The 14,380-nt window shown below is 40.4% G+C and overlaps 1 protein-coding gene across 5 annotated transcripts in view; it reads right to left on the bottom strand.

Annotated features, from left to right (window-relative positions):
* Nucleotides 1-14,380, bottom strand: part of LOC121286953 (casein kinase I) — a 106,179-nt gene that overhangs the window by 14,802 nt on the left and 76,997 nt on the right. For 4 of the 5 annotated variants that reach the window (XM_041204290.1, XM_041204291.1, XM_041204292.1 and 1 more), the window contains 2 exons: nt 11,346-11,494; nt 7,758-7,838 (listed from right to left, as the gene is read on the bottom strand). In XM_041204290.1, the coding sequence (XP_041060224.1) occupies nt 7,758-7,838; nt 11,346-11,494 (230 nt within the window). The remainder of the gene's footprint in view (nt 1-7,757; nt 7,839-11,345; nt 11,495-14,380) is intronic. The other variant, XM_041204294.1, reaches the window with a different exon arrangement.

The following is a 14,380-nucleotide window of genomic DNA, read 5'->3' as shown; positions in this document are numbered from 1 at the left end:
GGTTAGAATGTGCAACTAATGCAGAAAGTACCTGTACGGAACCTGCGAGCCTGTCTGATGCCAGATGTGTTCCCAAATGTTGTGTACTGGGCTGACAGCTGGAATGAGGTTCCCAAGCTCCGTTGCGATCTGCCAACTGTCAATGTTAAAAAGGAAAATAAAAAGAAAAAAAAACAAAACAAAAAAAAAACAAAAGTAAGGGGAAAATCATGCTAAGGCAAGCAGATACAGCAATTATATAAAAAGCAAAATTAGTAAATATGCCAAATTAAAATTGCAGAGTGCATTAGAAAACAAGTGACAGCGAAGATGACGACAAGTGAGGCAATATCAGTGAGCAAACAGAAAATAATGATTAAGGTGCAAGAACAATTCTAGCATACAAAGAAAACAAAAGCCGACTTCCATAAAAGCAACCCATCTATTATTCCCTAGCTTTAGAACGCCTTTCACTTTCCAATTAAATGGATGAAATTCTGAATTTACTTAGTTATGGAGTAGGAAGTAATTTTCCAGAACACTCCCCTCCCACAGGAGATTGAATATGTTGGACTGGGTTCAGTCGGAGCAGGCTCAAAGGGGTGCTTGTCTTTTTCTTAGACAAGTGTATGGGGCTCATAGACATCATTGTCACCAAGACTGAGACAATCTGATCAGCTGCCTCTGCCACATCCCTCCCTTCCACTAATGCACTGGGTCAAGCTTGCTTTTGGGTTCCCCCGTGCTATAGCCCTGAACTCGCACCTTTTTTTAGTTTCCCTCCTAGCTCCAGTCATGGCCTCTCTGAGCTCATCTTGTCCATGAGACCCACCTCCTGGTCCCTCAATTCTATTCCCACTAAACTAATCATCCAAGTTCCCCTCCGTACCCCCATGTTAGCTGATTTGAAAACAAATTCTCTCTCTTTAGGTATTGTCCCTCACTCCTTTAAATTTGCCGTCATCACCCCTCTCCCCAGGAAAAAAAGCCACCTTTGATCCCGCTGTTCTCGCAAACTACCATCTGATCTCCAACCCCACCTTTCCTTTCCAAAGTCAATGTGTTGGTGCTTTTCAAATTTGTTGCCATCTTCCCTGGAACGCTGTGTTTGAATCCCTCCAATCAAGTTTCTGCCCCTGCCATAGTACCGAAATGGCTATCAAAGTCACATCTTACATGACTGTGACTAAAGTAAACTTTTACTCCTCGTCCTTCCCGATCATCTGCAGCCTTTGACATAGCTGGCCACACAGTCTTCCTACAACGCCTCTCTACTGTTGTACAGCGGACTGCTTTCATGTGGCTCCATTCCTATCTATCTAATCATAGCCAGAGACCCGGCCTGCTCCCACACTGTTACTTCCGGTGTCTCTCAAGGATCTATCCTTGGCCCCCTCCTATTTCTCATCTGCACACTGTCCCTTGGTGATGTCATCCAAAGTCAGTGTTATTTTTCAAATGTAGGCTGATGACAGCCAGCTTTACTTCACCACCACCCTCAATTCCTCCACTGTTGCTAAGTCATCAGGCTGCTTATCCGATATCTAGTACTGGACGAGCAGCAATTTCCTCCAATTAAATATCCAGAAGACCAAAGCCATTGTTTTTGATCCCCACTCCAAACTCTGTTCCCTGGCAACAATCCGAGAGTAAGTCAGCCACTTCAAAACCTTGCCGTCACATGTGGTCCCAAGATGAGCTTATGGCCTCATATTCATGCCATCACTAAGACCACCTATTTCTATCTACATAACATCACCCACCCCTACCTTGCCCGTTTTAGCTCTTCTATTGCTGAAATCCTCATTTACGCCTTCATTACCTCGACTCGACTATCCTATTGCACTCCTGGCTGGTCTCCCACATTTTCCCTTGGTAAACTCCAGATCATCCGAAACTCTGCTACCCGTACCCCAACTTGCACAAAGTCCCGCTCACTGCTCCGTGACCTACAATTCTCCCAGTCAAATAATGTCTTGACTTTAAAATTCTTATCCTTGTTTTCAAATCCTTCATGGCCTTGCTCTGTTCCTGTCTCCGTCATCTCCCACAGCCTCTCAAACCTGCAAGGTGTCTGTGCTCCTCTAATTCTGGTTTCTTGTGGACTTCCAATTTGAAGTGCTTCACTATTGGTGACCTTCAGTTGCCTAGGCCCCAAGCTCTAGAATTCCCTCCCTAAACCTTCCTTTCCTCTTTTAACATGCTCCTTAAAACCTACTTCTTTGACCAAACTTTTGGTCACAGACCTACCATCTCCTTATGTGGCTCAGTGTCATACTTTGTTTTATAAAGCTCCTACAAAGCACCTCAGGCCATTTCATTACATTAAAGGTGTTATATAAATACAAGTCATGAGGGGACATAAGTTTAAGGTGAGGGGCAGGAGGTTTAGGGGGGATGTGAGGAAACACTTTTTTACCTAGAGGGTGGTGACAGTCTGGAATGCGCTGCCTGGGTAGAGGTGAGTTGCCTCACATCCTTTAAAAAGTACCTGGATGAGCACTTGGCACATCATAACATTCAAGGCTATGGGCCAAGTGCTGGTAAATAGGATTGGTAGGTAGGTCAGGTGCTTCTCACGTGTCGGTGCAGACTCGATGGGCTGAAGGGCCTCTTCTGCACTGTATGATTCTGTGATTCTGTGAAGTTGCTGTTGTAAATTGTTACTACTACGTTCCTTATATATTGTTAAAGAATGCAAATTTGCAACAGTAAAAGCATCTGATCAAGTAGCAAATTGATTTAGAAAACAAAATGATCCAATTAAGCAGGAAATTTTCAAAGCATTTTGAATAGATTCAGAAAAAAGTTCAGTTTTTTTTTCTCTCTGTCAGCCCACTAAAATTTTACATGTTTAATATTTTGGTTAAAAGCAATGATATCAGTGTAAATCTGACCCAAATATGAATTTGACATTTACACTCACCTCTGCTCTGAACCAGGACAGATGCTGAACAGAATTAAAATTACTTCAGGGTTTAAAATAAAGCTAATAAACTACTTCGCGATTTGAATACAGCTTCTTCAACTCTTCCATTCGGTTTCATCTCGAGTGTATCATAATACAGTCAAATGGAACATTTTTGGGAAAGTGGCAATTCTTTCTTACTTTAAACTTTACACCGACATTGTCTATTATTTCTTTAGCCTCTTTCCGGTTTTAAATCACATTTCTCATTCAAATATTTTTCTTGCCTATAGATTTTGATAGGTAAATTCAGAACTCAGAAAAGGTAATAACTCAGCACACACTTGAAAAACACCCTGAACAAAAAGCCCATGGCCAAAGTTACTGCTTTAAAGTGACTGAATCAAGTTAAATTCCTTTTGCTGATATTGGATGTCATATTTCTCCTTGTGACTTGTGTCATACTGAGGAAACATACTCAATGCTTTCATGCATGTAAAGAAGCAGATAAATTTTAAGTGTTTATGAAGCAAACAGGTCATGGCTTAAGCTGCGGCTATTTCCAATATTTCATGTGATCATATGCAGCTAACAGTTGTGCACTCAAATATTCAGCTTTTTGGCAAGCAGTTACACTGGCGGCTAGAAAACTAGTTTACAGTTGTAAACAGCTGGAAGTACAAACAAGACTTTTGAAAAACCGACCTCCTTAAAAGCCACTTAAATTAAAGCATGTTACAAATGACAAGGGGGCTGCACATTATCCTTTAGCTGACGTGAGATCAGCTGAAATCATTATGCATGGGGGCAACTGTTTTGGTGGATCCTTCCTGCCTTATGAACACAAGGTAAACTGAAGTGGGAAAGGCCAAGACCCATACAAGAAAAGATGATTCAAAACCATGAACGTGACTACATTGAATCCTAACTCAGCAATGATATTCTCTGACCCAAAACACTGAAAGGAAGATCTTAGCAGGTCTGACAGCATCTGCGGAGAGGGATACAGTTAACGTTTCGAGTCCGTATGACTCTTCATCAGAATTAAGAAATATAGAAATGAGGTGGAATATAAACTGGTTGAGGGGGGGGTGGGACAGCTAGAGCTGGATAGAGGGCCAATGATAGGTGGAGGCAAAGAAGAGATTGCCAAAGATGTCATAGACAAAAGGACAAAGGGGTGTGGACGGTGGTGATATTAGCTGAGGAATGTGCTAATGATGACATTACAGGTAGAAAATAGGATGAGCAAGTGACAGATAGCCCTGGTGGGGGGAAGAGATCGAAGTAGGCTAAAAGGTAGAGGTAAAACAATGGATGGAAATACATTTAAAAATAATGGAAATAGGTGGGAAAAGGAAAATCTATAAAAAAAAATTTCAACACACCACCCTGCTCTCATGCCCACATGTCTGTCCTTGGCCTGCTGCAATGTTCCAGTGAAGCTCAACGCAAACTGGAGGAACAGCACTTCATCTTCCAACTAGGCACTTTACAGCCTTTCAGACTTAACAATGAGTTCAACAATTTCAGATCATGGACTCTCTCCTCCATCCCCATACCCTTTCTGAACCCGCCTTTTCCAATAAGTTATAATTTTTTATTTGTATATATATTTTTCTTTTCCCACCTATCCAGCTCTACCTGTCCCAGTTTATATTCCACCTCATTTCTATATTTCTTAGTTCTGATGAAGAGTCATATGGACTCGTAACTTTAACCGTATTCCTCTCCGCAGATGCTGTCAGACCTCCTAGGTTTTTCCAGCTATTTGTTTTTGTTTCAGATTTCCAGCATCCACAGTATTTTGCTTTTAACTAATAGGAAGATATTTGGATTGAAGCAGTGGCTACCAAGATTTATATTAGAGCCATATACAAGACATTATTTGTGTTTGCTATTATGTAAATCTGAAGTCAGCAGAAAATTCATTTCTGGCCCCAAATTTGTGTGTTGGCAAGTAGTAGAAATTTTGGTACAGTTAATGCTTGGTGTGTCCTGCTGTGATGCTCACAAAAATGCAAATTTACACTTGTAAATCAACAAGGTAAAACTGGGAAGTTTATTCTTCCTCTGAAATTTCTTACATTTCACTCATGCACTCCCCTTCTGTTAATATTCAAAATGAGTCACAATCATTGCAGAAATGCTCAATTGCAAAGAATCTCACAGTGAGAAACTGTTACTCCCATGAATGAGAGAGGCCTCATCGTAGACTTGTGACATAAGTATAAGAATGCAAGAAGTAGGAGTAGAAATCCAGATGGCCTGCCGAGCCTGCTCTGCTATTCATCACGATCATGACTGATCTTGGGCTTCAACTCCACTTTTCCTACTCCCCATATCCCCTGATTCCCCAAGGCCCCAAAAATCTGTCTATCTCAGCCTTAAATATATTCAATGATGGTGCATCTGGTGTAGAGAATTCCAAAGATTCATAACCCTTTTGAGTGAAAAAATCTCTCATATCAGTCCTAAATAATCAGCTCTTTATCCTGAAACTTTGCCCCATTGTTCTAGATTTCCCAGCCAGATGAAACAGCTTATTTGTATCTATCCTGTCAAGTCCCTTAATAATCTTGAATATTTAAACGAGATCACCTCTCGTTCTTCTAAACTCCAGAAAATATAGACCTAATTTACTTAGCCTCTCACTATCGGACAATCCTCTCATCCCAGGGACCAATCTAGAGAACCTTTGCTATACTGCCTCCAATGGAAGCATATTCTTCCTTAAATCTGGAGACCAAAACATTGCACACCGTATTCTAGATATGGCCTCAACAAAGACCAGACTTCTTTACTCTTGTACTTCAATTTTCTTGCAATAAAGACCAAATGCCATTAGCTTTCCTAATTGTTTGCTGTACCTGCATGCGAACTTTTGTGTTCCTTGTATCAGTACACTCAAGTCATCTGAATATCTATATTCACAAGTTTCACACGTTTTAAAAAATATTTTGCTATTCTATTCTTATGACCGAAGTGAGTAATCTCACACTCCCCCACATTATACTCCATCTGCCACTTTGTTTCCCACTCACTAACCCTGACTATATCTTTTTGCTGCTTCTTTGTGTCCTCCTCACAGCTTGCATTCCCACTTAACTTTGTATCATAGTCTTGAGTTATGAAGGCATTCCTTATTAGAGGAATAAGTGAGATATACTCCACTGCTGCCAACTAAGCATCCGATGGAAATATTAGCAAGTGCAAAGCATGTTTAACATTCAACTGTGGTATGTGAATTGCCTCTCTTTGCACACAGACAGGTAGGTCTTCAGAGTCAATATCACAAGTAATTGTTTTAACATATGTAAAACCAAGATATAAACGCGCCAAGAAAGTAAGGGTGGAAAATGGCCACTACACAAAAACAGTGCTTTTATAATACCCAACTTCCTCAAAGTAAAGCATGTTGCAAGTATGATACAACCACCAAAAGGCAAGAGACTATGGACAATTTATGGCAGTAGGTAGAAAGTAAAAAGCATAACATGTCATGGTCATGTAATGCATTCTATAAAGTCATAAACATCATAAATTCCGTTGGATAAATCACAGTAGAATGCTGATGTGACAGAGTAAAAGACAAGTGTATAACCAATGCCAGGTAAGCAAACCTATGCAATTTCCAGTGGAAAAGGAATGCTGACCACAAGTTACAATACATCATCATTAGAAACACACAATTGCTTATCAAAGTGATAGCATGTAAATGCTTATATGTTTCAATGCACATAAGAAATAGGAGTAGGCGGTTATTTGGCCCACCAAGCCTGCTCTGCCATTCAATAAGATCAAGGCCTCAACTCCACTTTCCTGCCTGCAATGATTCAAGTATTAAATTCTAAAGTAGCATTTATTATTTTGAACAACAATTTTATCCAACATTACATGGAATTCCCTACTGTAACCTACTGCACAGTAAGCAACATCTCTGAGTTCATCCAGTGCATGGATGTAGAGTTTCACCACACAGCTTTAATTTGGCAATTTCTGTTTCCTGGATTAGATCCAGTTCTAACGAAGATTACTGAGAATGGTAGCTCACGCACATGAGTAAAGGTAAAGGTACTGAGGCACCAGTATTCTGCCAGGTGACTAGACTGCAGTACAAATAAAATTTGGATTAAGCACATATCAATAGAAAGGTGCTTGTGAAAATCAAATACAATACAAAAACTTCTTAAAAAAAATTCATTCACAGGACGAGCAAAATACTGACAAGCCTCTATTTATTACTCGTCCAAAGATGTTGCTTGTGTGCATTTATCTTGGGCAATTATGTTACAATTCAGTAAAGCTAAGGCTTGGAACTGGAGTCACATATAGATTAGGCCAGGTAGGCATGGCAGGTTCTCTTTTGTAAAAAAAAGATTTATGAACGAGTTGAGATTTTATGACAATTCAGCAATTCATGGTCATTCTTTTCTATTACAGGCCAGCAAAGCATCAAATTTGTTGAATTCAGTTTCTCAACATGCACGCTGGGATTGAACTCACAACCAGAGTTACCAGAGGCCCAATAGCAGAACTGTGATATTATCCTCTAACACTACACTACCATATCTTGGTGCAGCATTATGATGAAACCAGTACAGGAATGCAAGAGTTAAGATTTGGAGTTTCAAGATTTCAAAGTATTTTATGATATAGCACTGCAATGTACAAATAGCATGCAAATTTCAAACTGGCAAAACAAGTTAAGGTACATTTTTAATGCTAAAACCTCCAAAAGTTCACACAACAGTATAGAGTTAATAGACTGTAGCACATATTTAGTAAATTCCTGAATTCATCAACTTTAAGATCATTTCATGGAAGCACCCATATATGGTTATGAAGAAAATATTTACCAAGTGCTTACCTGTTTGGTTTGTTGTGGTGCTTTATCTCGATTGGGTGGTGAGAGTGGTATGTCAGCATGGATTGAACCAATAGGAGTTGGCTGAAGTTAAAGAAAAAAAACTCCAGTTACAAAAAGCTCCTTTTTCTGTTATTGCTGTTGTGGATCTTAGCTTAAGTTGTCCTTGGTTGGGATAGAGAGAGACACTGCTAGAGGAACGGCTGTTGGTAATCTTATTAAATAGCCTTCTAACTATATACAGGACAAATCTTAGCAAGAGGCTTCACATAGAACCATCCCTCAGTAGGCTCTGTTGTCATGTGATCTTACATCACTGATGATGTTGTCTATTTATATATTTAACATTAATCTTTTACACTACATTTCCCTTCAAATCTCTGACTCTATTCAATACATTACACTGTATATTTTATTCCCCCCAATTTTTCATTCATTCCTCTTGTGAAGTTAGCAACCCAAATCTTTGGGTAACCATCATTCAAGTAATCATTCTTCATGCAAGCTAATACAGTAAGTGTTGATATGCTACTTAACTGGGAGATATCACAGCCAAGTCCTGTGTTTTTCTCATTAGACATCAATAAATCTATACTTTATAGTAGGTGTCACTAGATAGCAGGCAGGAGCGAGAATGCTGGGCAAATTTCCTTTTGCCTAGGGACATTGTTGCCAACTGAGAGAGAGATCAGGTTTCTCATTTGCAAGATACTTGTAATCTACCCTGGGATCTATCCAGTCTGCAGCACTCAGTGCCGTACCATGTGACACAGTTACTCACTAAGCAGAAACGAGGCAAGATGAAATTCAGTGTAGATAAGTTGCAGGCGTTAAATGGAAAAAGAAAAATGGGAAGCACTCAATGAATGGTGTTGAATTAGCTAGGGCAAAAGCTGAAACTATCAAGTTAAAAATAATAATAGGGATGACACTGACTGCAGAACGCCACAAAGGATGTTGAGTTTTATTGCCAATTCAATGGGCGAAGTCCACCATGTTAACTGTAGAGTGCTCTGGTTAGGTCACACATTAAATATCACATGCAAACCCCATTACCAGAGCACAAAGCCAAATCCTGGAAACATTACAGGAAAGAGCAACACAGTTTAGCCCTAGCATCAGAAAAGTGGTTTCTGAAGAAGGCTTAGAAAAAGGAAAGTTATAGCTCATGGAATAAAAAGGACAGTAGCAATGTGGATACAAAATTGGCTGAGTAATGGGAAACAGCGAGTATTGGTTAATGGATTTTTTTTGGGCTGGAGAAAGGTTTGTAATGGGGTTCCCCAGGGGTCAGTATTCCCTTGCTTTTCCTGATATATATTAATTACCTAGATCTTGGTGTGCAGCGAACAATTTCAAAATTCGCGGCTAATATAAAATTGGAAGCATCGTAAACTGAGGAGGACAGTGTAGAACTTCAAAAGGACATAGACAAGTTGGTGGAGTGGACAGATAGGTGACAGTTGAAGTTCAATGTGGAGAAGTGTGAGGTGATGCATTTTTGTAGGAAGAACATGGGGAGACAATATAATGTAAGGGGCACAATTTGTAAGGGGGTACAGGAGCAGAGGGACTTGGGTGTATATGTGCATAGATCATTGAAGGTGGCAGGACAGGTGGAGAGAGCAATTAATAAAGCATAACAGTAACCTGGGCTTTATCAATAGGGGCACAGAGTACAAAAGCAAGGAGATCATGCTGAGTTTATGTAGGGCACTGATTAGATCTCAGCTGGAGTATTGTGTACAGCTCTGGGTGCCAAACTATAGGAAGGATGTGAACACATTGGAGATGGTGCAGAAGAGCTTTACAAAAATAGTACCAGGGATGAGAAATTTCAGTTATGAAGATAGATTGGAGAGGTTGGGACTGTTCTCCTTGCAGAGGAGAAGGCCATGAGGAGATTTAATAGAGGTGTTCAAGGTTATGAGGGGGCTGGGTAGGGAGAAACTGTTCCTGCTCGTAAAAAGATTGAGACTGAGAGAGCACAGATTTAAAGTGATTTGCAAAAGAAGCAAATGTAATGCAAGAAGAAACTTTTTCACACAGCAAGTGGTTCGAGTCTGGAATGCACTGCATAAATGTGGTGGAGGCAGGTTCAATTAAAGCATTGGAGATTATTTGAATAGAAACAATGTGCAAGGGTACGGGGAAATGGAAGGAGAATGGCACAAAGTCATAATGTTCATTTGCAGAACCAGTGCAGACACAATGGGCTGAATGGCCTCCTTCTGTAACATAACAATTCTGTGATCCTCATTCTGTGAAACATGAACACAAGCTTTTGAGGGGGATGTAAGAGAGTGGAGTTTATAAAGAATAAAGGGTAGAGCAGAAGGGATTAATCTTTTGAACTCTTTCAAAATAAAAGTAGACCATGGTAAATGGCCATTTAAAGATTGTGGGTGATTTAATGACATTGGAAAATTGCCTGAGGGGAGATACAAGAATTATTTCTAGCTTAAAAGAACCTCAGCTACTCAAACAGGCCCAAGGTCTATTTACTTTAGAGGTCTTGGTCCAATAGTACCATATAGATTTAAGAGTTGACCTGATGGAGGGCTTGGTACCATCCCTGTGGCCAGATTATTCCAGTTTAAACAGATTTGGAAGGGTCAGGGAAAACAAGTTTAGACTACATAAGAATAGGAACAGACTGGATGTTAGTCAGTTCTTCTTTTCCCAGACAGTAGTGGGCCTTGAGAATACATTGCTGGCTGGTGTGGTAGGTGCTGATTCCCACCATACCCTCAAGAGGGAGCTGGACCATTCACGAATGAGGAAGAGACTGCATTAAAAGTGTTTTTCTACATAACACTTAGTCCATGTGATCTCCTGGACTACTTTGGCCGTCATGTTGCGGGACAGGTTTTATAGACAATTTTCTGCAATCACAGCATGGGGAAGAAAGAGGGGAGGCCAAAGACATTCTTGGGGGGCCAGGGAGCTGCACTCCTCGCCCACAATCAGCTTTCCATGGCAGAACATTCACACCCAACCAAACCTGCTGCCATTTATGTGGCGGGTTGGGGATGTATTCACTTATTATAAAAAAATAAATTTCTGAAAACATCAAATCTTGCTGGGTCCATGCATATTGATTGCTCCATGGTGTACTGCCAAATTAATCATTCTTCATACATGAGTATAGACAGCAAGTACCAGAAGATTATTCAAATGAAAAGGGCATCACCGCTGAGCTGAAACCTGATGTACGCTAGGAAAAAGGGTTTACTCAATTACGATCAAAAGCAAGAAGCCTTGGGGTGGCTTCCTCCTCTCTAACTCAGAAGGCACCGAGGTAAATTATAGTGTCCTCAACTTTACTTTGGGTGAAATTGGCTAAGCTAGCAAAGATGAGGAGTTATACCTGGGAACTTTCTGTTCTGTATGTCTCAGCTGCTCTCCAACCAGCTGAGCTACAATAGGAGTGAATGGTTAAAATCAAACATTGATTGAAACTATGATTAGGTTTCTTTACCAGCTGTAACATATTAAATGGTCCCTATTTTCTTGCAGCTTTTAGGGGTTCAGAGTTCAAGGCAACTTCATTTAGTTTGAAAGCCGACTGAAAGTTCTCAGAATACTTACTAGTGGTTTGCCAACCCAGTCATATTCGTAATCAAACACAAAGCCATTTCTATCAAATAAATCAGTGAAGAGTTTTCGCAGGTATTCATAGTCTGGTTTCTCAAAAAAATCAAGTCTTCGTACATAGCGGAGGTACGTTGCCATTTCTTCTACAAAAAAAAGAGAAATTAAATCGAATTTTACACTTCATTATATTCATAAATAACCCTAAAGAGAAAGAACACTCTAGGGATAAGTATAATTAGTAGATCATTCTTACTTAGATGCAATATCTCAGCTGTATTCTATTGAGCCCTATTTCATCTATTCATTATCTATTTCAGCAGTTAAAAGTAAAGCAGATACACCAAAAGTGATGCAGCATGGATCCCCTTTGGAGTACATGCCCTAACCTAGGTATTTATGTGACTAGAACAAAAACAAAAACACCTGGAAAAACTCAGCAGGTCTGACAGCATCTGCGGAGAGGGATACAGTTGACGTTTTGAGTCCGTATGACCCTTCATCAGAACTGGCTCTGATGAAGGGTCATACGGACTTGAAATGTCAACTGTATCCCTCTCCGCAGATGCTGTCAGGCATATTGAGTTTTTCCAGGTGTTTTTGTTTTTGTTCTAGATTTTCAGCATCCACAGTATTTTACTTTTATATTTATGTGACTAGTTTGTCTTGAGATCAACTACAACTTATTTTTTTTCTTTTCACTTTCTAAAAGGACACATTCCATCTGTCTTAAGCACACCTCAAGTATATTTATTACATGCTTCCCTAAAAATGAAAATATTCAGGGAAAGGTACTGACCACATAACATTTACTCTTACAGCCCTCAAACTCTACATGGCAATTTCAAAGGAACAATAAATAAAGCTTACACTGTGTTTGCTTGGTTCACCTTGGTAACTATCTTATGTCAGGGTTAGAATTTGAGAGTCCAAGCCCCATTCCAGGACCTGAACCCATAACCTAGGCTGACTGAGAGACTGAGCACTAGATCAAATATGAACTGAACTGATGAGAGAGTGCCAACATGGGTTTGTAAAAGCAGTGCACACCTAAGTAACCTAAGTGAATTATTTTTTTTGAGGACATCAATGATATTTTAGATAAGGGTGCGTGTGTGTAAATAACATCTATATGGACTTCCACAGGGTATTCCTCGGGAGACTTATAAAGGCGGCAAATGAACATGGGATACAGGGTAATTTGATAAGGTGTATTCAAAATTGGCTTAGTTGTAGGAGACAGAGGGTGATGACAGAAGGACGCTTTAGTGACTGGAAGCCAGTGTCCAGTGACGTACCACAGGGATCTGTGCTCGGTCCCCTATTATGTCATTTACATAAACGACATGGATGACTATGTGCGGACTAGGATTAGTAAGTTTGCAGATGACACAAAGATTGGCCGGGTGGTTAATAGTGAGGCTGAGTGTCTTGGGTTACAGGAAGATATAGACTGGATGGTCAAATGGGCAGTTAAGTGGCAGATAGAATTTAACTCTGAAAAGTGTGAGGTGATACACTTTGGAAGAAGTAATTTGACAAGGAAGTATTCAATGAACGGCATGGCACTAGGAAGTTCTGAGGAACAAAGGGTACCTCGGCATCTGTGTCCATGGATCTCTGAAGGCGGAGGGACATGTTAGCGGGGTGGTGAAAAAGCCATATGGGACACTTGCCTTTATCAATCGAGGCATAGATTACAAAAGTAGGAAGGTCATGTTGAAGTTGTATAGATCCTTGGTGAGGCCACAGCTGGAGTGCTGTATGCAGTTCTGGTCGCCACATTATAGGGAGGATGTGATTGCACTGGAGGGGGTGCAGAGGAGATTTAAGTTATAAAGAGAGGTTGATAGACTTGGGTTGTTTTTGTTGGAGCAGAGAAGACTGAGGGGTGACCTGATCGAGGTGTACAAGTTTATGAGAGGCATGGACAAGGTGGATAGGGAGCAGCTGTTCCCCTTAGTTGAAGGGTCAGTCACGAGGGGGACACAAGTTCAAGGTGAGGGGCAGGAGGTTTAGGGGGGATGTGAGAAAAAACGTTTTTAGCCAGGGGGTGGTGACTGTCTGGAATGCGCTGCCTGGGAGGGTGGTGGAGGCGGGTTGCCTCACATCCTTTAAAATGTACCTGGATGAGCACTTGGCACTTCATAACATTCAAGGCAATGGGCCAAGTGCTGGTAAATGGGATTAGGTAGGTATGTCAGGTGTTTCTCACGTGTCGGTGCAGACTTGATGGGCTGAAGGGCCTCTTCTGCACTGTGTGATTCTGTGATTCAATAACATTTCACACAAGAGGCCATTAAGATAGATGAAAGTGCAAGGCATTGGAAGCATCCCATTGATATAGGTAGCAAATTGGTGAGAAGGCTGAGTATGTACTTATTAAGGATGCAATTAGTGGTGTTTTCTCTGGATCTGAACCAAGCCTCAGCTTTTCACTATAAGTACCAACGGATTACAGCAAGAATAGTCATATATCCAATTTTGCTGTAGGTGGCAAAACGTGCAGATGGGGCCAGAAAGTTTTAAAGGGACATTTATAGATTAATTGAGCGGGCAAAACTATGGCAGATCAAAAACAATTTTGGTAAACATGAGGGCATCCACTTTGGATCCAAGAAATATTGATCAGAGTGTTTTCTAAATTGTAAGAGGCTGGGACTATGGAGGGCAGAGGGATTTAGGGGTCCAAAACAGAAATCACAAAATTGGTGGACAGGTACAAATAATTAAAAAGGCTTTATCTCAAAAGGAGACTGGAATACAAAGGGGTGCAAATTAGACTAAAGTTGTATAAAGTTCTTGTTAGACTGTATCTGGAAATGCATTTAATTCTGGGCACTGCACCTCAGGAGAAATATATTGGCCTTAGAGGTGCAGCACAGAATCCTAGTAGGGCTAAGTAGGTTAAATTTTGAAGACAGATGCATCAATTCTGTTGCCTTCTGCATAAAGTTTAAGAGAGGGTCCAATTGAGGTGTTTGAAATGATTAAGGAATTCAATAGGTTAAAGAAAGAGAAACTATTTCCTC

The sequence above is a fragment of the Carcharodon carcharias genome, chromosome 14 (genome assembly GCF_017639515.1).
Source record: "Carcharodon carcharias isolate sCarCar2 chromosome 14, sCarCar2.pri, whole genome shotgun sequence".
NCBI classification, from domain to species: domain Eukaryota; kingdom Metazoa; phylum Chordata; class Chondrichthyes; order Lamniformes; family Lamnidae; genus Carcharodon; species Carcharodon carcharias.
This window is presented reverse-complemented; position numbering and strand designations above follow the sequence as displayed.